The sequence below is a fragment of the Aethina tumida genome, chromosome 7, assembly GCF_024364675.1.
Source record: "Aethina tumida isolate Nest 87 chromosome 7, icAetTumi1.1, whole genome shotgun sequence".
Taxonomy (NCBI): Eukaryota; Metazoa; Arthropoda; class Insecta; order Coleoptera; family Nitidulidae; genus Aethina; species Aethina tumida.
Window position 1 is genome coordinate 11266389 of NC_065441.1, and position 25384 is coordinate 11291772.

Genomic DNA, 25384 nt, shown 5'->3' on the forward strand with positions numbered 1-25384 from the left:
AACCCTAGAATAAAATTTCGTTAAATTTATTTTAATAACTCAACGGGAACAACTTTATTTTTTATTAAAATAGTGTTCCTATTTTGTTGTTGATACTAAAATTATCAAATATTTATTTTTATTATACTTTAATAATAAAACGCTTAAATTAAAAATAATAAAAGTAGTATAGGAAAATATTTTAATATGTACACTTTTATGGGTTATAAAATTATACATTAACTGTCACATTATTTTAAGCTGTGTCGCCCATAAAGTGTTAATTAATTCATATTAATATTTTATGTAAAAAATGTTTTCCGTGTAAATAAAAACACTTCGAAATAATATTTTAACAACCGGAAGAATGTATAAATAAATAACTTTATTATTTTCCTTAAAACATCACAACACTAATTCTTAGGTAATTTCAAATTTATGGAATAGTGAATAAACTTCCATCTTGATAAATGTTGTTATAATTGCATTGTTTAATATTAATTTTTTTTAATCACTTTCTTTGTTTCAGAAGGTGTTCAATGTACTTGGCAAAACATTGCACCAGCTAAATAGACACGAAGAGGCTGAACGATGGTATCGGGCTGCGTTACATGCACAACCCGATAACGTGGCCTCGTACATCGGCTACGGAAAATTAATTGCCAGGAACGTAAGTAAATATTTTACTGGTTATGTTTAGCTCGTGTCTTTTGACTAACGTGATTAGTCTGGAAAATCGTTGTAGATTTATTAGCGAGCTCTGCCTTAATTAGTGGTTTCGTACCATATGAGATATTTCATCTTGGAAATTATTCATTTGTTTGATTTTAAAATAAAATAAATTTGCAAATAAAAATATACGTAGTTTAAATTATAATTCAAATTGTTTATTTTACAATTTTTTATATAAAGGATTCACTTTGTCTCTTCATATTAAAAAAGTAGAATAATAATATATTAACAATTTTTTTTATTATAAACACTTTGATTGAAATTAAATAGTAAATAGGCAATGTTTAGCTAGGAAATCATTTTAATTTCATGAACGTTTTATTTTTCAACATAATTTTCATGTAGATTTTAATTAAATTTCATTCATAAAAAACTTTTCCACAAAAATATTTTTGACATAAAATGTTAAACTAATTTCCCAATATATTTCATAACAAAAAAGAAGTATTATTAGAATTTTAATAGAATAACATGTTCCACTAATAACTATTTTTCATTTACAAAAATTTTCACCGAGATAATTGCTTTTTTAGAATTGCAATAGAATAATATTAATTAATATTTCCTGTTAAATTTCTTTCTTGAAGTGAAATTTTTTTATAACAATAATAATTAATTAATGTTAATTATTATTGTCATTGGTTTTTGATATTTGTAAACCAATTAGTGGTTTCAATTTATTAGTATTTTTATATTTTTTATTACTACAGCACAAAAATACGACAAATTAATACACGTTAAAAATATAAATGTATATTTACTATAAACCAATTAAGTTGTAACTTATTGATAAAATCGATCGTCACACAAGTATTGTTTCTGGAATGGCAATTTTCTCGAACGAAGTTGCTTCTTATATTGGTCACGGGAAATTGATTGCTGTCGACGTAAGTAAATATTTTACAGATGTTATTAATGGCTTTGTAATGGAATAATAACTTGCTCTCGATTTTACTTTATATTTCTCCTTCGCAATTTACCCTTCCCTTTTTTCGCTAACGATATTTTCATTTTAACGTGAAATTAATATATAAAAAATTACCTATTTAGCTTTTTGCCTTTATACCAGTAATTAAAAAATAGACTATTCCAATTAAAATGAAATTTATGTTTTATTAACCACTATGTAAATCTGTTATAATAACATTCTTATTGTTGAAATACGTACCCAATCAGTAAGGGACAAACAAAATTTTAAATTGGTGAATATGTAACTGCTCTAGTAAAAAATAATTGAAAATGGTTGAACAGCTTGCATAGAACTATAAAATTTATCGTGTGTTAGTTTGCACTAAAATGAACCTCCCTCCCCATTCGCAGTGATAAATTTTCAACGCTTTTATTATTTGTGTGCAGTACTCTGACTACTGTACCATGCTCATCCAAGATACAATTTTCATAAAATAAAAACTAGTCAGTTTTACATTAACTGTAGCATTTTTTTTTTTGTTTACTCACTTTTGATTTGATATATTACTATTACTTTTATTATTTAAAGAATATTCTTGTATTATTATTTATATTTAATTTTTATAGAGTAAATTTTGCATATTTCTCTAAATCTAGTTAATATTAAAAAAAAATCAAAAAATTGTATCTCCATAAAATTCTATGCAATGACTTACTGATAAATTGCTGAGTAAATTATGCATGTCTTACTGTCAATAGTTTTACAACTGTATGAGGCAAATTTATTTTCATCACTATCACACAAATTCATTGGTGACACGTCAAATATTAGTTTATGCTCTCGAACTTACCTGTAACGAGCAATTCTGGGGACTTTTGTGAAGCAAAAGTTTTTTAACAAACCTTAAAAATAAACCTTCTTGAATTAGTCGACGTCTAATGGTCACATCTGACTCTGAACAGTCCCCGTCACTTTTTTATTTTTTATTTATTTTAAACTACTTTTTTTGCAGATCCTTTTCAGCGATCTATTTAATTAATGAGTCCTTAAATGTCATAGTTTTTCTTGATTTAATGGCTTTAAGTTGTATTTACGTCAACAGTTCCATTAATGCTAAACCGTTCCTGTAATGACTGAAATTATTTACCTCTATACCCGTTTTATCACCATTTAAATCAATTACAGTTAATGTTTTGTTAATACTAAATATATAATTCTTAGATTTTTTAACTTGAAACAATTTTGAAATAAACGTCGCCGAAATTGTATTACAAAATATTGTTATTTATGTCATTATTAAGTAAGTTATCCTTAAAGATTTTGTCTAAAACTAATTTAATGATAAATAATTTTTGGTTGTTTAAATATACAAAAATAATTTATTAACAATTACATGATAACTTTTTTTATTGCCATTTTATTCCACATTAAATTCATATTATATTGTATAAATTCCATTTTAGTCATTCTAGAACAAATTTTAAACTTATTATTCGCTCATTCAACTGTTCTGTCCCGAGTTAAACAGATGTGATAAATTAAAAAATTTCTCAGGTATGTTCTATCGATCTTATCAAATATTTACCCCATTAAAATTCTCGTTTAGTTCACTGAATCTAGACAGGATCCACTTCCACGCGATTAAAAATTACAATATCAATTAACTAGGTTTACGTTTATAAAATATATTAATAATGAATAATCTTTTTATTTGGAGGTTTTCAGCTTATACATTTTGGAATCAATTAATTTTAACATGATAGGAATTTAATTAGCCTAACAGTTTGTTAATGGTGCCGATGAATATAACTTAACGACTGCAAATACAAATTCCAAATGGATGGAGAAGTAATTAGAATCTGTCAGGATTTTAATTAAAAAGGAATCATGGTCGAGTAAAATTAGCTTTGTTATCCTGAATAATAGATTGAATCTTTTTTGTTTTTCGATTCATCATTTTTTATTAATTTGTTTTAATGTTTTTTCAAGTGGAACATTTCTTTCAACACTATAACAGATTACAGTGTTCAATCGAAATTATATATTTGAAATCTTAAATTCTTCATTTTTCTCCATTTACACGCGTCTGAGCACGTACAATGACTTCCATTTCGCATTTGCTGAGACTAGAGTTATATTGTTACGATACTGTCTTTGTTGTTCATGTGCCCTTTTAATTCAGACCTATCGTTTCATGAAAACGTAGTCTTTCGTTACGTTTCGTTACTACTAGTATACGTCGAATTACAAGTCTGAACTGGTGGAAACATAAAATCGTATTGTTGCGATATGTCTGACATGATTACTCCGTTCCATTGAATATAACTGAACCGAAAACGAGAACGTATAAATTTCATTCCATAAAATAAATTAAATAAATGGATAAAATTGACATTAATTCGAGAAAACAATTAAAATCAAACGTCTCGATTTACGTTTAATAAATTATAAAATACGTTTAATGTAATCGTGATTAATTTTAAATTAATCGTGGCTTTTGTGTGATATTCGTTTAAATAAACACAAACCATTAGGGCGTAATGGCAACAATTTTTGTGTCGGCGGGTGCGCTTTTACGGGACCAATTTACATAAAATTATAATTATTTTTCGTTTACAAAACGAACTGGGTATAGCCGCACAACGCATAAATCCCCTCATTGTAGTGCGCTGTCGCAAATCTCACTAACTTTCTATATACACATTTGAAAAGTTTTAAAGGGAAATTTATGGAAACCTATTTATTTTGTTTTAAATAAACTTTTTGTTACACATATACATTGTTTAAATTCGTGTATAATATAACTTAAATGTTAAAAATACTCCTGACACTTTTATCTTTTTAAATTCCGATTGTTAGCCACATTTACATAATGACTACATATTTTCAATAAAACTTTTTATTATACATATCCACTTTTTGAATATATTTTATATTGTCAACATTTTCAAAATTTACAATATTTTCTTATATGAATTATAAACGAGTAAATTTCACATACATATCATTTAAACAAAATTCTAATATAATTTTCGCTGTCAAAAATATTTCTGACAGTTTTAACTTTAATTTCTGTTAGATTACTGAGTAAATATTGTCATAAATTATGAATTATTGTGAATTAAATACAGGATACATTTTTCCAGTTTATTTGATTATCATAAACCTGTATGCATACTAAAAGTTTATAGTTGTAATATGTAATTATTTAATGAAATATATATTTATTTTAATTTTGCTTTCAGTTAAATATTTCCTTACGTATTCAGCACAGTTTGCATAAATGTTATTTATTCAAGTCAGAACGGTGGTTTTGTTTATTATTTACCATTAATATTTTGTTGCAGGTCAGCAGGTCGAACGAGGCGGAACAGTGGTTCAGGAAAGCGCAAAAAATTGCCCCTAATGATCCGGCAGTGTACCACAATTACGGTGAGCGAATTGATTTTTTTTGCCGTTGCCGGGGACGCGCCAAAAACATAGCTTATTAATTCAAATTTGGCCAGAGGAACACGCAAATTAAATTTAAGATGCGGGACGGTCTAACAAAAACACGGACCCGACGTTATAGTGGGTTACGACAGATGTCCACAATAATTGCTGGCAGCAAAATTAAATATAATTAAAAGAAACGTTATTAATAAATCTATCAAGCGTTTTTAAGTTTTAACACAAGTTTCTCGATAAATTTTATTAGTAAACTGACGGTGTAAACGAAAAAATTAAAAAGTTCGAAAACGAAGTTGTTCAATTTAATGTGCTTAGGTAAAGGAGAATAAAAGCTTATGTATACAAAAATTCGCTGCATTAAAAGGAGTATTATTAAAATGAATACTCGGCACCGGCGAAGTAAAAATAACTTTTAATATGATAAAATCTGTAATAAGTTTTAATTGGGTACTAAATCTAATTTGTGAGTTTCCGAAAGTTTCGCATAAATTGTAACACGCTCCGAAGTATTAAAAATAATTACCGACAGAAAGAGGAAACGTTACTAATTTCTAATGGCAGCGTTTTTAATATTAAACGAGCACAAATCTTTAGTTTAATTAACTCTAATATAACTAGAAATTTAAAGACATATTAATATATAAAAAAATGCTTTTATGGGCTCCAATTTGTTGTTTATTATGTTAAGCAAAAATTAAAAAGCTTAATTGTATCTCCCACAAAGGCTTTTTTATACTATGTTATTATGATGAGTGATGATTTACTCCAATGTTTTCAGACCACAAAGAGTGTGTTGTAACTGTTTACTCTATAGTATGAAATTTTTTTCAATATTTTTTACTCGATTTTGTAAAATATCACATTATTGTAATTACTTGTACATTATTATAATACATTTACATAATATTATATAATTTGATAATTTAATTAGATCATACTTTTTAAACAGAGTAGAACATCCACTCACGTGGGCTAAATTTAAAATATAAATTTTTGACAAGTTCAAATTACTTATTATACTTAACTTACAAAATTATATACAAATTGTATATAGCACCTAACAATTAAAATAATTTTTGGTTTCATTTTCGTTTAATTAATGTTACAGATGATTAAAGGTTAAACCTTCTGTTTCTGACGTTTTTTAAATTATCTCACACATAATCAGCTAATAATAACGTCCAATATGTTAAATTTTTTCTAATAATATGTTTAGTTGAATTAAGTATTATTTTACATAACAGCTATATTTATATCTTACACCGGTTTATTTAAATTTATTACAATTTTTCATAGACGTGCATTACTTGATCCAATACATGACGAGGAAACAAAAAATCAATCAGAAACTTAATTAACTTAATTTATCTTTTGTTTTGAAACTTCTTAATTATTTTAAACTCATTAAAAAGCTTTCAAATTTATTAATTATTTTACTTCTTAAAATAACCTGTTTTTTTTTATTTTAAGTTATATTACGTTAGATAAGGGTAGGTTAGGCCTCGTGTTTCATTCATTTTTTGTTAATACAATTGAGGAGAGTTTATTGAAAACTAAGTATATCACATATAGGTATTTTGAGATAAATTATGTTAATTAGTTTCTAATATAAATGTTGTAGGTAGAATTATAATTTTAGACTTTCTCCCAGAATATTTTTATTATTATTTATATATTTATTATTTATTTATATTTATATTTTTATTATTATTTTTCTCGAAAAAAAAGTTGATATGTTTTCAAAAAAAAATCTCCTCAATTAATATATTCAAGTTCCATATTTGTATAATCAATGCTTAAATTATATTCAAAATGTGTGACAATTTTGAAAAAAATTTTTTTTCTACTATTAAAGCAACATTTTTTTAGGCACAAAATATTCATTTAAATCGTTTAATTTTTTATTGTTCATTAATTAATAAGTCAGTTCTACAAATGGATATGTTAAGAGAACATAAAATATTCAATAGAGTTCTCATAATAGTTTTGTTTTCCTCCGTTAATTAAGGAGAAATTAATTACGGTTTTCTGAGAACCTGCGATGCCTGACTCTAATAGTCAATTAGACGATAAACAGTGAAAGGGTAGAGGTGAATAATTTTAATTGTACATTCAAGACAAACCGCCTCTTGTTTAACGAATTCACGAACGAACGCCTCCATCCTACGTGGTGGATAAAAATAAACGCAATCAATGTAGTAGAATGTGTAAAGGAGCGGTCGGATGAGGGACGAGGATATGTAAAGTATCGTGGGGCTGTTGGAATTCTTGTCCTGTGCCATGTAGAGTGGCTTTTGTGGCGTAATATTCTGGATGCATATAACTCGCGGCTCTTTTTGCACACGCCCCCACCTAAAGCCGGGGAATTTGCATGAATTTGAGCGGCGCGGAATACGTGAGGAGGTGTACGGAGAGGCCGACATTGCAAGAACGAACCGGTCTCTGCGAACATGCCAGCCCGGTCTCAATGGGAATGTACCGGTTAGGACAACGTAGTCTTGGGACCGTTCCACTTCCAAATGCTTAGTAGCCCCGAGGTGGCATTACCACGACTGCCGGTTCTGTTTCCAAGATTTGCTCCTCGCATTTCACCCCTTTAAACGAGACGTTGTCCAGAGAATTGCCACTCTTGTCCCTTTGCCCCTAATTATTTTCTGACTGCAACATCTGCTAACTGCTTATTGCCGTCATCGCTGGAGTGTTAATCTGTTGTCATCATCCTAACCAATTTTTAAACATATATTTCCTCTTCCGATTACATTCAAAGAGTATTGTTGTGAAATCTAAATTAGAACCGAATGGGACTTAAGTGTTACAAAGTGGTAGCCAGTTTGAGAAATTCCTAGACTTAATTTGATTTGTGGTCTTGTGGTACTGAATTGATGTAAATGTCGTTGGACGTTTTTCCCAATCTCGAATTGATTTTGCGTACCAATCGGTGTTGGGTGCTGGTGGCTTCGGCTCCGGCTTAAAATTACCATCGCGTTAGTGAATGCATCGACTAAATTGAATTTAAAAATATTTGCCTCCATTATGTCACAAAAAAAACGTTAACTGAACCCTTTTGTACTGTCACTCAATAGTTTCGTTTGCAGCTTTAAAAGCTTTATAAAATACTGAATTTTTCACCAGCATTATGTTCCATTATTCGCACTGCACTCTACCGAATCTATATTAAATTGATCGAAACATATGACGTTTTAGAGACATGTAATTATTTTGGTTGCTTGTCTATTTTGTTATAGTCCATTTTACTCCTTTTTCTCGTATTTCCTATTTATAAAGAGAGTGTTTGCCTGGCATAAAATGATATTGACAAAGAATCTCCCATCAAAAGTATTCGATAGGTTTTAAATTTAGTATCAATCCTTCTTCAATCCATTCTATGTAAATAGGATTATGTTTTATAAATAAGAAAAAATAGTTAAATAGTTATTATCAGCTGTTTGATACAAATCACCAGAAAGCTGTTGGAAATTTATTAATATTTAATAAAACACTTGAAGCTGTGGAGAAGAATTTAATTACCTTACCAACACTAAATTCACTTAAGGAAATCGGTATTTAGATGGAACGGTGTTCGTGTTCAATTATTTACCTCGATACCGATTTTGCCGTCTAGGTGTAATTTAATAATCGTCCGCCAAACAACCCGTTTTGTTGTAAAGTTACACCTTCTCATTTTATCGATTCCACCCGATTCATTTACTAAATTGATATTGCCTTTGAGTCTCGTCAAATTTTCCATTAATTTCTTCTTCCCATCAATTTAGTTGGCGTCAGGCCAACGACTTCTGTTTACAATAAAAACAATGAGAAAAAGTTGTAACGATTTCACGGTGGATATTATTGAGTTTAATTAGTGCCAAAAAGTAACTAAAAAAGCTTTTTGTTATATTAGCCTTTTAATTAAACTTAATTGTGAAACAATAAATTAAATCCAAAAATATCTATTCCCACAAGTGGCAATTAGTAAAGAAAGTCTTAATAATTTTTTCAGATTGTTTCATGCACATGTGCACTATACATTTTGATTAAAAATAATAAATATTTATAATCCACTTTCAAAATTCATTTATCAAGATAATTTATTAATTCCTGGTTGGACTAATAAATTTCACCAACAAAATCCATTATGACTTGAAATATAAAACAAAAATTCTTTGATACCGTAATGCACATTATACGTCACATTATGCTGGCAAAATTTTCGTACTTTGATGCGGAATGATTCGAATTACTCACCGCATAGCATGCGCATAAAAAATTAACTAGCTGGAAGTGGTGGGCTTTGTTTTAAAAGAACTTTGATGTATTCGGCATGAATGAAATCATAAAATTGAAAGTATGCACAATGTTTTTTTAACAAAAGATATGCCAAATTGACAATGGCAAGTGTAAAACAAAAGCTCATTGTTTTATCATCAAATGACCTTTAACTTTATTTAAATGTTTATTTAATTAAAATTGATTCACAATATGGTGAATACTCCAAAACCGAATATTTCCCGTTGAATAAACAAATTAGCATGCATCAATTTATGAAAGTAAAAAAATGGTTAAGTGATTTTCAACCACCAACCAGCAACTACAAATTCACCTTAAAGGAAGGCCTCTTGAGAAGCGATTTCTGTAGTCAGCCAGTTTCCGTTCTGATATTATTCAAGGATCTCTAAAAATAAATAAATGATCCGCAAGACGGGTATTGGAGTTGAAAAAGGGTTAAAATTCCCGAGCCCATTTCCAATTTCCCCTACACAAAGAAAGAAGGCAGCTCTGATTTAAATAAGAATGAGGCGAATAGGAATGCGCTGAATTATGAATATAGTAGGTGTATATATATATAGGGTGAGCGGAGGTAAACTTTTGTTCTGAATAAGATTAAGAACAGATGAAAGGGAAGATTAAAACTTTATTACAAACTACATTTAGTCACAGAAGCCACTCGTAAATATTTCAGACTGCTCTCTTAGGCCGGCCTCGGAAAGTAGCGAGGAATTATTTGGAAGGAAATACCGACTTTGCAAATTAATGTGGATTACTTATGTAAATAAATCAGTAGATTTCTACTTATCTCAAGCCTCGACACAGAAAAGCGCAACTATGAGAATTTCTAATTAAGGCTTTATAATCCCACCAAAAATTGTTTTATTATTTAATATATTATTTAATATAAATAATGAGAAATTTATCCTATACGCTGTAAATATTTGTTCCTAATTTTTAACTAGTATAAATTAAATGCTTTATACCTATTCGAAATTTATTCAAATTGTTTCAAATTGGAAATTTTCTGCGTCACTGTCCACTTATTTAAATCAAATCCGGTTCTTTCTCAGATTGAAAACGCTGACGGATATTCGAAACCCTTTTCCCACTTCAGCGCTACTCAGTTACGCTGCTCATTTAGGTGACCGTCGGCCCAAGGGGAGATTTGTTCGAAATATATTTGAATTATTAAGGCTGCATCTTAATACGCCATTAACGGTTAAAACCGGCATTTATCTTACCAATGGTATTGGCAAGTGTTGTGGATGCAAAGAACACTAGGGTAGGAAAATTAACATATTACATTCAAATGGCGTTATCAGTTGGAATAAATTTTGTTTCTTATTAGGCTTTATAGGGGAGGAAATATGAAAAGAATATAAATCATGGAACTTTATATAGTGGCGTGCGTGATGATACTGGGTGATTCACTATGTATTGACAATAATTTTGGGTTGAAGAAGAAGAAGGATTATTTAGTAATTCGGACTGTTACAGATATGCTAATGTCCTGGTATGCTGAAATTACCACATTAACACATTAGGGGAATTACAATATTAATTGGAATTCCCTTTGTTAATTAATTATGGGTGAACTACCAAATAAATTGTTACTATATTTGTCTTTCATGGAGACAAATAAGTAGATAAGGAGAATAAGACGATGTAAATAATAAATATATATAATAACAATTAATTCATAATACTATTTGATGTTTCTGAAAAGTCTGTACAGAATCTTATCACCAATTCTCGTTGTGAAAGTAAAATAATTTGTCTTCTCTTACCTTAGTACGAATGTTGAAAATTACGGAAAATTAGAGAGTTTTGAAGCAGTACATTAAGTATAAGAATTCACTTCAATAATTATTAGCTTTAAAATCAAATGTCTAAAACATAGAAGTAACTTTAAACGTCTTAAAATATTACAAGAAATCAAAAAAAAAAACATTTTTTACTTCAATTTAGACAAACAAAATTGAATAAAATAAGTTTTTGTAATAAGTAATCATGATTATAACTATATATTATGTTTGTTGTCTAGGGAAATAAAAAATAGATAAGAACTAAATAATAACGTATAAACGTTTTTTTCAACATGCCATAAAATAGTTTTAATGTAACATTATTGCTTTTATGTTATTAGGTAAGTTTATTTGAATTATACCGTCTATGTCTAGTTTTTATATTATATTTCAGTTTATAATTTAGACTGATGTCAGGTGTCAAAGGACATTTTACGACCAGGAGAAACTAAAATTATATGAAATAAATTGATAACATATTTCGCCCGTGTACGTAATAAATTAATCAAATAATTGGCAGTCATGAAAATAAAAAATTAGATAAGATCTATTAAAGTTTATTTCAAAAGTCATAAAAAGTTTTATCGCATCATAAAAAAGACTTTACTATAAATGTTTTTAAAGTTTGTTTGATTTAAATTAATTATGTAAAGTTTTTTGTATCATGTTACAGTTTACAGTTAAAGTTTTTATGAATTATAACAAGATTCTTGAGATAGTCTTAAATTGCAAGGAAGGAAAATTAAATCATATATAGGTAAGAACTTAAAAATATAAAAGAACATTAGGGTACACATGAGAACAATTTAGGACTGAAAATATTGTCGTTAATATAATTACATAAACAAAAAAAATTCCAATTTAAATTCTTCATATAAAAGTAATTTTAGCAAGCAATATCTGTAAATGGATCCAGTTTAACAAAGTTACTTTGCGTTAGAAACCTCCCTTAGTAGTAGGAAAGGAGATCGTGACTTGGAATGTTTTTAAGTTTGGAACGCTTTTCGCCGTCATGAAAAACTGAATTAATTCAAAATAAAGGCGGCCGTATGTATGCAGCAGTGGCACTGGTGTATGTGAATCTGTGTTTTTTTATTGGCTCATCCCGGTACGGTGACTGCAGTATTCCAGCTCATAAATCCATACGGAACGGTCCAATTTGTTTCATGATGTTGTGGATGTGCAATTACACGAGCCAACATTTCTTTGGCTGATATAAAGTTTACCTATAAATAAAGTATACGACATTAGAAACGCTCACAAGTGGGGCTGTTAAAATTTGAGATGCAAATAATATTCGTTTAAATGTGCCATTTGGAGAGCAATCTTTTTATTGTCGGATTTGTGTGTGATTTCTTCGGGTGCCGCTTTTTCCGCGGCGTTCGTCGGCAATGGAGACCCGCTTCAATTTCCACAGTCGTAAAAGAGATTCGCCTGCATTGGCTGAGGCTGTTTAGCCGTTGTACATGTCGGGCCTCGTCGGTTCTCATATCCCCGGATATGTTGGGCTTGTATGTTGGCAATATTAAGAAAATTAATGGACCAAAAGGCGGACGGGCTGAACTCAAACTCACTGGTGGCAGTCTCGAAGGCTGCGGCTTCAACGATGCATATTTTTCTCCTTTCGTTCACTAAACTACTCCGCAAAATTGAGAAAATTCCGCAACATCGTACTAAACTTAATTAACTTGTCTGCGGAATGAACCAAATGGAGAGATATAGGCTCCCACGTTGCACACATTCCCCAAACATTCTTCTAATAAAGTGTAAATTAAAATTGTGGTGATTTCCGTTGGACTATTTACCTTCTTATTGGTACTTTTATTAGATTTTATTATACTGACACACAACATCATATCTACAACCTATCTAGATCAGCAGTTCTCAAAATTTACCCATCATTTGAGAATATTAGTATTGTGAATTTTTTACTTAAACAAATAGAAGCTAGTAACATCAGAAAAAGTAATTTGCCTTTCTAACGCTCAACTTTAACTTTAATTATAATGGTGCTTATTTTATGATTCTATAAGCAATTTTATACCACGATTTTTTGAGTCTTGGAACTGCAGAAAAATTCATCTCTAGTTTAAAACTCCCCTTCAAAATTAATGCGTTTATGAGGTAAAAAATGGTGACCAAAATGTGTAACAGATAAACGGAGAATTATCTATAATACAGATAGATTACTCATTTGCTTTACGTTAAATTTATATGAAATCTATTTGATCCAACTCATTGCATGAAGTCTCTTTCTAATGTTTAATTTATGGCGCACGAATTTCTTAATTTCTTCATTCTTCAGTAGAAGCTTGATATTGATCATCTTGCATTCATTGTCATTTTAAAACCAACAAAATCGCACAACTAATTAAGTTACAACAATAAAAAAAGAAGTGATTTTCAGGAAGTAACCCAATTTTTGACATACAAGAATTGATTAATTTCTTCATTCTTCAGTAAAAACTTGACATTGGTCATCTTACATTCATTGTCACTTTAAAACCGACAAAATTGTGGAACTAAATAATTTACAGCAACAAAAACTAAAGTAACTCACTCAGGAAGTAACCCATTTTTTATAACATTTACCTAAAAATTAAAAAGATTTGTTGATTTAAATTGACATTCTAAAAACGGATGCGTGTACATTATATTGAGAATATAGAAAATTAAATCAAACTTTTGTTGTAAATATATAATATTTTCGAGATTTAATCTGGAGCTTTAGTTATTTTTCATGAACTAGTAATTTAAGTGGGTTATTAAATATATTATATTAACCAATTTAATTGAGATTTTATTAAAAAGTTATTATTGAAATTGTATTTTGTTTCAGGTGAATTTCTGGTCTACCGACATCAATTCAAAGAGGCAGCTGCCATGTACGAAAAAGCGGCCGAATTAAGTCCTGACGATTATCAGTTGGCGGTTGCAGCTGCAATAGCCATGCGACAAGCAGGCCGACCGCATGCTGCCGAGAAGTGGTATCGTCAAGCTGTTGCACTTAAACCTTCTGTAAGTATTCGTTTTACAACCACCAAAAAATTAATTGGAATTGTTTTAATTTTTATATATATATATTTATATATATATTAAATAAAATTTTCCGAATTTCCATATAAATTTTGTAATATATTAAATCCCTGAATCACATATTCATTATTATTGAAAATGTTTTAAACAAAGTAGTTTTGTGGTCTAAAAGTAAATCATGAAAATTAATTTTAACAATTTATTTGAATTTAATTAAAAATTAAACGATAACCTAACAATATAATACCCCAATAATTTAACACAAACAATGAAATATAATCCCCGAATCTAGTTCATTTGTTCAGAATGAAACGGTACACACATTTTCGAACCCAATACAAAATGAAATAATTATTGTTTTAATATTTTTCTCGTGTAAATAATGAACAATAAATATATGCATATAACTAAAAACGCAAATAACAATAAATTAGGTCGTATTTTAAAACGCTTTTTCAATGTTATTATTTTATGTTTATCATCAGTCTGAATGATAAATGATGCCATCCAAACAAAATCCTTGTTTATCGTATATCATTCACGATTTTTATGTAAAATATTACCGTGGGCTTTTAACAAAATATATTCTGTAAAAAATACAAATGGACAGACTACTTCTCTATTTGTTAAATTTTCATGCTAAACTTGCATCATATATTTATCAACGAAGGCATTTTAATTTTACAGATTTTCATTAATTCTAACATGTTTACATGTAAATTATTTGTTTAAACGAAATCTATTATTAATAATACATTTTCTTTTTCATTGACACCATTCGATTAAAGTGTGGCTGAATTTTCATGAATGATAGATCAAAAGATAAACAATAAAAATTTCTTTGACAAAAGTAAATTGGACTTTTAATGAAATATAATAATAATAATAATTATATTAAATTTTACAAAAAATTAAACTAATTCTGAGAATTATTAATTTATTTTATCACAAGGAATAAAATTAACTATTAAATTAAATTAATAACATTTAATTTTTGATTGTGATTTGTTTTTAATATATAATTATTAATGACATTTGATATAGGCCCATTGTGAAGGTAATTTTTCATGAAAAGATACGAATCAATTTCAGACTGCATCAAATTTTTTTATAATTTTGAGTACCTATCACTTTTTTCTTTTCTTATTTATAAAATTCAAATATTATTTATTTTTTTACTGAATTTAATTTGTAAATTGTTTTTATCATATTATTCCTGACAAGTTCTTATTTAATTATGATAATTTTACGATTTTTGTAGTTTTATGTAAATGTAGATATGACCAATGAATCTGAACTCAAAATTAATTTGCAAAATACAAATCAGTTTTATTATGCCTGGCGCCGTCATTTATTTATTCATTTGTTGATTTTGTTATTGTAACATCGAGCTAACCACACATTTACTAAAAATTGTAATTACGTATCGGATTTTGTAATTAAACGGTCGCAATTAATTTCCGTTACATCTCCGGCATGGTATTTACTGTTACATGTAAAATGAGTATTATTTTACACTTACATTTGGTCAAATTAATATGTATTGTGTAATTTAAATAATTGGTAATTGGTGTATCAATTAGTTTTTCACATAATTGTAATCATTCGTTAATAAAAATTTAATTACTGTAATAGAAATACAGCTTAATAAAACAAGCAAGCAAAAATAACGAGCAATTAGAAAAAATGTTGGCATTGCCGGAATATACTTTGATATTGTCGGTACTTAACATTAGATACATCCCATATAAAACACAATCTTGGGGGAGAATATTACGGTAAATTAGATTGTTGGGAATGTGTATCCCCTATTCCTAAATGAAAATATAGAAGGCGTAGCGGCGCAGACCACTGGCTAAAGTTTATTGCATAGAAGTTTATGGAGAAACAGAACCAATAATAACGGTCCCGTGCGGACTGGCAAGATTACCGGGGCCATTTTTAATTAAATAAATTGGTACAACGAGAATTTTATTTGTTCTCCAATGCTCACGGGCTCCCCTAATTCTTGGCCAACGAATAAAATATTATTTAATGAACATGTAGAGGGTCAATAAAATCTTAATACCTTCTAGTTAGTTATTTAGGCACTAGCTTCACGGAGATATTCCCAATTAAAATTAACGATTTTGAATATTTCTCTTAAAGGTCAAAACCATCTAGTAAAGAATAGGAGTCAAACGTAAAATATTCTCTGCCTACTGAGAGAATATTTTACGTAAGAATTCATTTTCTGCAAACGATTATCTGAAGGATGCAAACTCAGTCGTTTAGTTGTCCAGATGAAATGTATTCAGCAATTATACAAAATATTACCCTTTTTGTGCCCTCTCAGCACTCGTGCTTGCATATTTACTTAGGGTAGGCGCAAATGAAAGGGTTAAAAACGGGCCAGCTTTCTACTTGTACAAACTTTTCCCCTTAGTTACAAATTAATTTCATTATTTGATGAAAAAGGTACCTGTAATGTTCACTCAACAGTTTTTTATGTTCATATTTTATAACAAAAACAGAATTGTGTGCATTTAATGTGTTTGATACTCTCAGGAGTAACAAAACGAAACATTTTAATTTTGCCGGAATATTTCATAAATTATTATGCAGCTCAACATTTTTGAATTTAAATAAAACATATTCAATTACGGAAAACTCATGCTACCAGAATATCATATAATTAAACCAAACACAATGAAAATTTCTGCTTCGCAGTTGATGTGCCTCCAAATTAATTACAACCACGAAATGTAACGTATGAATAACTGGACCAGTGACAATTATTTATCACGCACAAAGTAAGAGGTTCATTTGTTATTCAACGCTGCTCACATGAATTTGTTGTTACGTTTCTATTTATTAGCAGTTAGAAACACTTTATGATGTGACCAACGTTACTGCAATATATTATTTCAATGAGGCTTTTGTATCGATTTGTGCATTCATTTACTAATGACAAGGTCCCCTAATGAAGCCTATTTGTGGCTAGCGGGAATATACACTGTAATTAACATCATGACCCAAACTATTCGCGTATGTAGTTTATTATCACATTATTCTTTATTATTTTCTGAATTGTAACATTTACGTAGTGATGCTAATTAATTAAACCTGTATTTGATTTACCAATAAATGAAAAATTACTTAAAATCATTTGGTTTGTATAGAAGTACTTTCAATCCGCATATTCACATATTTGTTTACATTTAATTATTTAATGAGCAATTTTAATAACATCTTTTTCCATCAGGACCGAATTCAGCAATTGTTTTTTAATTAAAAATATTTTATGAACTTTTTTTATATTATATAATGTTTATAAATTTGGACTTTTATTGAAATATTTTTATAATTAAAATATAAAAAAAAATAGTATAAGGGATTTTTGGGGACAAAATAAATTTCCATTTTTACTATTAAATATAATAATATTAATTAAAGAAATTATTACAATTATTTACAATATGCAAATAATAATATTTCTAAATTAATTCAATTATTAACTTTAATGAATAAAAATAGTCTAATATTTCACTGCAATAAATTAATTCAAATAAATTTATTATTATTAATTTATTGACTTAAAATTATAGAAATATCTATATAAACATAGTTTATAATAACTATTAAAATTTAGAAAAAAAATGACAATTAAAAGCAATTTAAACTATTTTAATTATTGCGTTTTACTTATTTATTATTATTTTTATATGAAATTTCTTTAATTTTAAAATAAATATAAAAAACTATTAATTACAATTATTTATAGTTATTAGTAATTATAATAGATTTGAAGTGAATATTTAATACAAGTATTAAAAATACAGTATATTTATGGTATATTATTTTTATTATTTAATTCACACGATAAATAAATAAAAAAGTTTTGTTATTGGTTCATAAAGTGGTTTTTATAATATATTTGTACATACATTATTGTGTTTATTTAAATATGAATATATAATATTTACTGTTTAAGACAATTAAAACAATCAATAACAAATTAATATGATTATATTATATTTTGTTAGTAATTTTTCAAGTAGAAATATAAATATATTTTTGTAAGGTAGTAAGAAGTTAAAGAAATTAAAATTAAATTTTCATTTCGTACTTTAAATAAATTTAAACTAAAATCACAGTTTCAGGAAAACAGACAACATAAACGTAAATGTACATTTCTACAAACTAAAGCTATAGACTGTGACAGGTACAACTCTATATCTACTCCAAACAGACAGTTCTTTAACGAATGACTACAAACCCAAACCACCATCAGTCTTAAGCCATCTGCGAGAACATATATTAAAAGTGACTGTGACCGTGGATGCGTCTGTGTGACTGTGACTCTGTTAGTGTGGAAGCATGCAATATATCAGCTCCGGCTGTATAATTGAATTATATTTGCATGACTTACATGTAGCGACTTCATTACCAACATTGGATTTACGACCGGGAATTATTTCGCTGCCGAAATTTCTAATTTGTTTATGGGCAAGTTTATTGCCATTCAACATTTCACGAACTTAATTCTCCTTCTCTAATCAATACGTTTTATGATAACTATTTATGTTTCACCAATAGACCACATCAAAATTTAATTAAACATTCGACGACAGTAAATGTTGGGAATGTGTTGGAATTCATTAAGAAATCGGGCACGTATTTCTGATAAATTTAAAGAACGTCTAATTACTACATTGCAAAAGAAATTAGTTTCAGGATTTATTCGCTGAATTTTCCCCATTCCTAACCAATCTTCAAAGCAATTTTGACATTTTGTGTTTTGTTACAGGATGCTCAAAACTTGTCAAATCTGGGTGCCATTCTACATCTGAACGGGAAATACAAGGAGGCGGCTAAAAACTACAGGGCGTCACTCAAACTGGAGCCAAACGACGCCATCACCCTCACTAATTTGAACAAACTCCACAGTCTAATGACTTGACATAAATAGAACGCACATAAACCAAAACCAATCCTAAAAGATAATAACAGTAATAAAATTTATAATGTTGTAAATGATAATGATATCCATACGACGCCGAATCCGAAATTGTTGGAGGGTTGTGCCATTGAGGTGGGATCGAACGGAATGAACGAGAGCGCTCTGGGTTTGGGGGATTTGGGACTATTATTTTTATCAACGAAACCAATGAGCACATGCTACCCCGAAGGGACCACCATGTGTGAATTATTCGGCCAAATATTTGATAATGACAATATGATTGACGACGGAAAGTGATATTTTTGTTATATAATTCAATTTTGAGCAGATTTTCCTTTCGTATTCAGAATAGGACGGTGATATAAATGTATATAATTATAATTTAATGAAGATACCGTACTGTACTAATAAAATGTTACATATCTTTTAATCGATGTAATGATTTCGAGTCAGGACAGCTTTTCCATATTATTGTTCCATATGTAAGCAAATGTTATACTACTTTAAAAAACATCGTCGGCTTTTAATGGACCTTAATATAAATATTATACCGTATAATAAACGTAATACATTACTAAACTAATATATTATACATACATATATGTATTTATGAATTTCAGTGTAAATAAAGCTTAAACATATTTATGTAATTAGTATTTTTTAATTAATACCCTTTCAATTCCTATTCCTCTATCTATTTATTTAAGTAGTATATAGAAAACATACTATCACTCTTACAGTAATCACTTGAATAGACTAGACATTTATCTCAAGTCGCATCTTTATTGGTTTATTGGCTAAAGTGGTGATTAGTAGATAATGGAAGCCAATTTATTCTCAAGGATGACCTATTTTTGCTTAATTTTGCTGAATTACTGAAATTATTCATTTTTGTCTAGTAATAAAATCAAATATATCAAAAATATAAAGGTGGGTATTTCAAAAGTATTTTCAGCTCTATAGTTTTATACAAGTGGGAAGAAGTGAAAATGTCTGGAATGAGGGAGCAAATGAATTAATAAAATAAATAATATGTCACTTTTGTAACTTAATGGGTCGTAAGAGTCAGGTTTGTTATTATATTTTATGTAGGAGGGTTGGGGTGACATTACTAGAAGGTTTATGAGATATTTAATATCAGATTTGGGATTTCTGAAGGATAAGAAATTAAGTTTTTAATATCGTAATATTTATCAAAAGAATTGTAATTAATTATTGTAGTAGAAATGTTTTGATTATAATGAAAAATATTAATTCATTAATTATTTAATTATTTAAAAGTAATTGTTAAAAAGTTCAAAAGCTCAAAATTAATGCCGAAGTTTCACCTTATGAATAATAAATGTGTTAATGTGTAATAAATAAGTAATTAGCAAAGAAATCTCAAAGAACATACTTATTTTAATGAAAATTAAAAATTTAATAATGATCTTATTTATTAATGTCATATTACGTGTAGGTATGTATATACAATTCCACATTATACAAATAATAAATTTATGTCGTTAGCAAAAATATTATTGCTCTTCAATTCAATTTAACTTTTATATACAATAAATGTCTTATCTTTCATTATAAGGATTTAGTGTTTATCACAGTTCATATTTTTATGTCAATTTTTTTTAAATTTGTTCTTTTTTTGTTTAATGAATTTAGCAAATGAATCTTTTGTAAAAGGACAAATGACATTTTTTTAAATTAATTTCTTACAAAAAACAACTTTTATAACAAAAAGCTTTAATACGAAAGAAAGCGTCTAGTATAAAAAAGTGAAATACGTAAAGGGTCAGAACAAACGGCTTTTCACAAGCTGTTGCTGGTTTAATCAATGTTTGATGAAATCCATTATTAAACACAACTTTTATAAATAATTTAAGGCGAAAGTAATTTCCCAGTGGGTCCCTAAAAATTTGAAATGTGCGAAAGTCATTCTGGGGGTTTATTAAAATTAATATTTAAAGTCTTTATAATTTCATAATTAAACGCCGAAGCCGCAAAGACAATTTAAATTTAATATAGGATCCGGTCCGGATGGCGAAAAATCCACGTGAATCTGTTTTAAAACTGCTGCGGCACTTTCGAAAGCCGTAAAAGTTCTATTAGGTTAGGTTGTACAGCGGCAGGCCAAGAGGAGGGGACATGAACTAAATGTTATTAGCCATTCGGCGACGTTGAGCCCAGATACAGGGAACGTTGCCGTTATTAGTTTAAAAGATGCCGAGGTTTGCTTACAATATTAAAACCTGTCCAGACTAATATGAAGGAAATCGCTTGTTAAATAAATCGTTTCGCTTTATTAAATATCGCCCTTCCACAAACCCAAACTTTATACACATCCGTATCTACTCCCTTCGCTGCTTTTTTATTAATCCGTGCCGTTCTGCCTCACGGATATTATGTTTACATTTTTACATTTACCTTCTTGTTTCCAGCAACCAGACTGTCCGGACATAAACGTTATTAGAAATTTTATTTTATTAAATTAGTTTTTTTTATTTAATTTTTTTTGTACAACAATTTTAGAATATCTTTTTTATTAGTCTGATTTTTAAATTAGCAACAGTTTAAACCTTAAAGAATGTATAAAATTAACACATTGTTCAATAAGTCCCGAGACTAACAATGAAAACAACATTTTTTTTCAAAAATCATTTTTCATCAATATAATCTCCTTTTAAAATGATACAATCGTTTCAACTCCTTTCCAACATTTCTATACCATGTTTATAAAAGGATTTATCCTTTGCTTCAAAATAGGATTCAGTTTTGGCAATGACCTCCTCCTCCGAGTCAATTTTCCCTGGAGCATTTTTTTGAGATCAGCAAAGAGCCAGTAGTCGCTGGGGGCTAAATCTGGCGAATACGGGAGGTGGGGAAGCAAATCAAAGCCCAACTCGTTCAATTTTGACTTTGTTTTCATGGACTTGTGGCTTGGTGTTTTGTTCCACTGAAAGCAATCGCGGAACCCACTTGGAAAAAACTTTTTTCATGCTCAATTTTTCATGAAAGATTGTAAATACGCTTCCAGATGATATCTGTGTCATTTCTACAATCTCACGGACCTTCACTTTGCGATTTTTCATTATGATTTTTAACACTTCACTTACATTTTCCGGTGTAACGGCTTCCAATGACCTACCCGGACGTTCCGCATTGTTTGTGTCCGTACGATCACGTTTAAACTAAGCATACTACAGACAAATCGTTGGTTTGAATAGAGAGGAGTCCGGGTAATGTTTTTCAAGCCATTGCTGGGCTTCTATGGTGTTTTTACCCATTAAAAAACAATGTTTTACCAACACGCGAAACTCGCTTTTCTCCATTTTTCAAACAAATTACAAAGACTTTACTCTAACCTCGATAACTCTGCTGTTTATGGTCCTATCGACGTGAAATTTTTACACGTTTCATGTAAAGGTTCGTACTCTAGGGAAACGTGGCCAGTTTGGTACTACTATGACCATTTCTGGGTTAGTCTCGGGACTTATTGAACGATGTGTTACTTGTGGATAGCTGTTACTCAGATAGCTGACTTAACATAATTGTCCACAACTCTGAAATATCTATGAAAACTACATTTTTTTTAAATTATTTTATATGCTTAACTATATTGTAAAAATGTGTATAATTTTATTATTACCTCCTCAAAATTTTAAGATAAAACATGTTTAGTTCATTATGGAATGTCGGAAATGTGTTACACATGATAACTCATTGTTTTCAAATATAATACTGATGAATATATTTTTTCTGAGCTGTTAACCATTACGCCAAAAATTAATCAAATCTGGATCCATATGTACATTAAACTATTTTTAGGAAAAATTTAACAATTTTTTAGTAAATTTAGAGATAATTAATATTGTTGTACACATAAAAATCTTCTTGAGAACCATTAACTTAATTTATTTTCGCATTTAAATTCATCAAAAAATATATAATGATTTGAAATTTACTGAAGTATAAAGTTAGTTGTAAAATTCGTTGTGCATTTTGAATTTTAGAATTACCAGTAACATTACACATAGTAATTTGTTGATGGTGCCAAAACCGCATTACCCAATTTTGTAATGGTATAAAATTCACACGTTTGTTGCGCGGTTACATCCTCCTTTGTTGAAGGTATTGATTGGATGGTTCACTTTCAATATTCATCCCATATCTAGTTCCGCATTTACATAATTGCCACTGATATCAAATCAATTTGGCACATTCGAATATATGTTCCATTATTCACTGCAAAAAATCCAAACTGTGGCAATTTAAAGATACCGTATGCATAAAAATATAAATGGATTTTTAGAGCATTGTGTGAAAATTAAAAAAGTATCTACATATTTTATTGTAAGAGAATACTCTCTGCGACCTTCCGGATTATTAATTTTGATTTAATACATTGCCACAACCCTAATTTTGTTTACGAAATTCTTTTGGAGAACTATTGGAAATCGCTTCCCCCATAAAATATAAGTCTTGATGAACGCCCCAGGGATACATTCACTTCACATTGCTTGACTGATTTAGTTTCACACAAGGAGGGAAGTACGTCATTGAAATACCTGTACATATTGCTGCGTAATAGGATAGATTGAAACGTTGCTGGCAGGCATGCGGGGTGATTTAGTAAGATTTAGCAATCGCCTGGCAATTTTTTGCCACTATTCCATATAGTAGATTTAACTTGTTTCTCACAGTTTAACCAACAAAAAAACACACAATTTATATTAATAGAACTCCTTATTGTTTACGTAACAGGAAATCCGTACGAAAACAAAATACCGCATTGCAATAATTTAAACGAATTCCCCTGTTTGTTAATGATCAGAAAGCTCGCCAGAAAGTAAATTAAGTTTAGGATTCAATTCCAGCTATTGGTTGCATATTAAAATATATCATTCGTAAAGTAAAGCGAATATAAATTTGTGCTCATATAAAGAGCGAGAGACGGCGTGGGCAAGGTTCCAGGTTTCGAGGAATGAAATCGTCCGGCTTCAATATAACTTTGGAAACAAACGTTTCCAGTCTGTTCCATGGAAAAATGAGCATTCCCCGAATTTAAGCTTGCGCTCGCAGCCTTTCGTGAGAACTTACGACAAATCTTCGGCATTATTTAACATTTAACAAAGAAAGTATTACACAAATGAAGTTCCCCGCTCGGGAAACTACTTACTCTGATTTATCGACGAAATTAGATCAATTATTTTCGAGAGTTCTGCTAAACTTATTTACATGACTTAAGGCTAATTCTTTCTTAATATATTTTAGAGCATTTTAAGTGCATAACCTAATATAATTATTTAAAAAGTTAGAAGTTTAATGTAGTTAGCAAATTTTCAGTTAACTTCAATCTGTCCGCATTCTTAAGTTTTGTAAATTACAAATGCGTAGTTTATCAGATCGTCATGCTTAAATTCTTGTTTAAAGTTGAATGTCTAGTGTTTCATGAAAAATACCAACTAAATACTGGGTTGTTTGTTAGAAAACATCTTATTTAAATAATTTCCAAATGATCTATAATCAAAAAGACGAAAAACATAAAATTTTGCCGTTTTTAGTCACGTAAAGCTTTGAACAAATGACTCCGAAATTACAAATAATTAATGAAATTGATATATGCGTGACAACACAAAATTAAATGCAACCAACCACTACATACATGTACATTTACCTTCATCATTCTAATTAATGTGATACCTATGTGTATATTATTGTAATGTTATACTGATACCAGAAAATACCAAATTTTATAAAATTTATTGAAACTACAAAGACTCCGTTATGTGGATTAAAACATTACAATTGGAAACGATATAATATTTTATTATAGTTATAAAGTTTAAATATAAAATGTTATGATAAGAACTAAAACGTTTTTACGACACAATGAAGGTAATTACACCGGTGCCCTTTACATTTAAGTTCTTTGGTTTATAACTTTGAAACTGCAGTTTGAATTAAATTTTTATATATAAGAAACCATTAAGCTGATATGTATGCTTAGTACCTTGGACGACCGTTTACTTACAATTAGGACAAGTCGTTTAATAAGTTATTATCCATTCGAAAGGAAAAGACGGACTAAGCAATTACTTCGATGTAAATAATGGAATTTACGTTCCATATCGTTAAGCAGAAAAATTTATAGATACGATCATTATAAATATATATGTAAAAAAATACGTAGAACGAGTTTATACAAATTTGTTAATTTTAGTATTACATGTAGCTGAAACATCATGAGCATAAATGGCACAAAGTGCA

At 29.0% G+C, this 25384-nt stretch overlaps 1 protein-coding gene across 2 annotated transcripts in view; it reads left to right on the top strand.

The window, feature by feature from the left end:
- Nucleotides 1-19773, top strand: part of LOC109594575 (protein O-mannosyl-transferase TMTC2) — a 92448-nt gene extending 72675 nt beyond the window's left edge. Inside the window, exons 7-10 of one of the 2 annotated variants that reach the window (XM_049969427.1) lie at nt 509-649; nt 4969-5053; nt 13985-14163; nt 18971-19773. In XM_049969427.1, coding sequence (XP_049825384.1) covers nt 509-649; nt 4969-5053; nt 13985-14163; nt 18971-19123 — 558 coding nt within the window. In that variant the 3' untranslated portion in view covers nt 19124-19773. The remainder of the gene's footprint in view (nt 1-508; nt 650-4968; nt 5054-13984; nt 14164-18970) is intronic. The other variant, XM_049969428.1, reaches the window with a different exon arrangement.
- Nucleotides 19774-25384: the final 5611 nt, after the last annotated feature.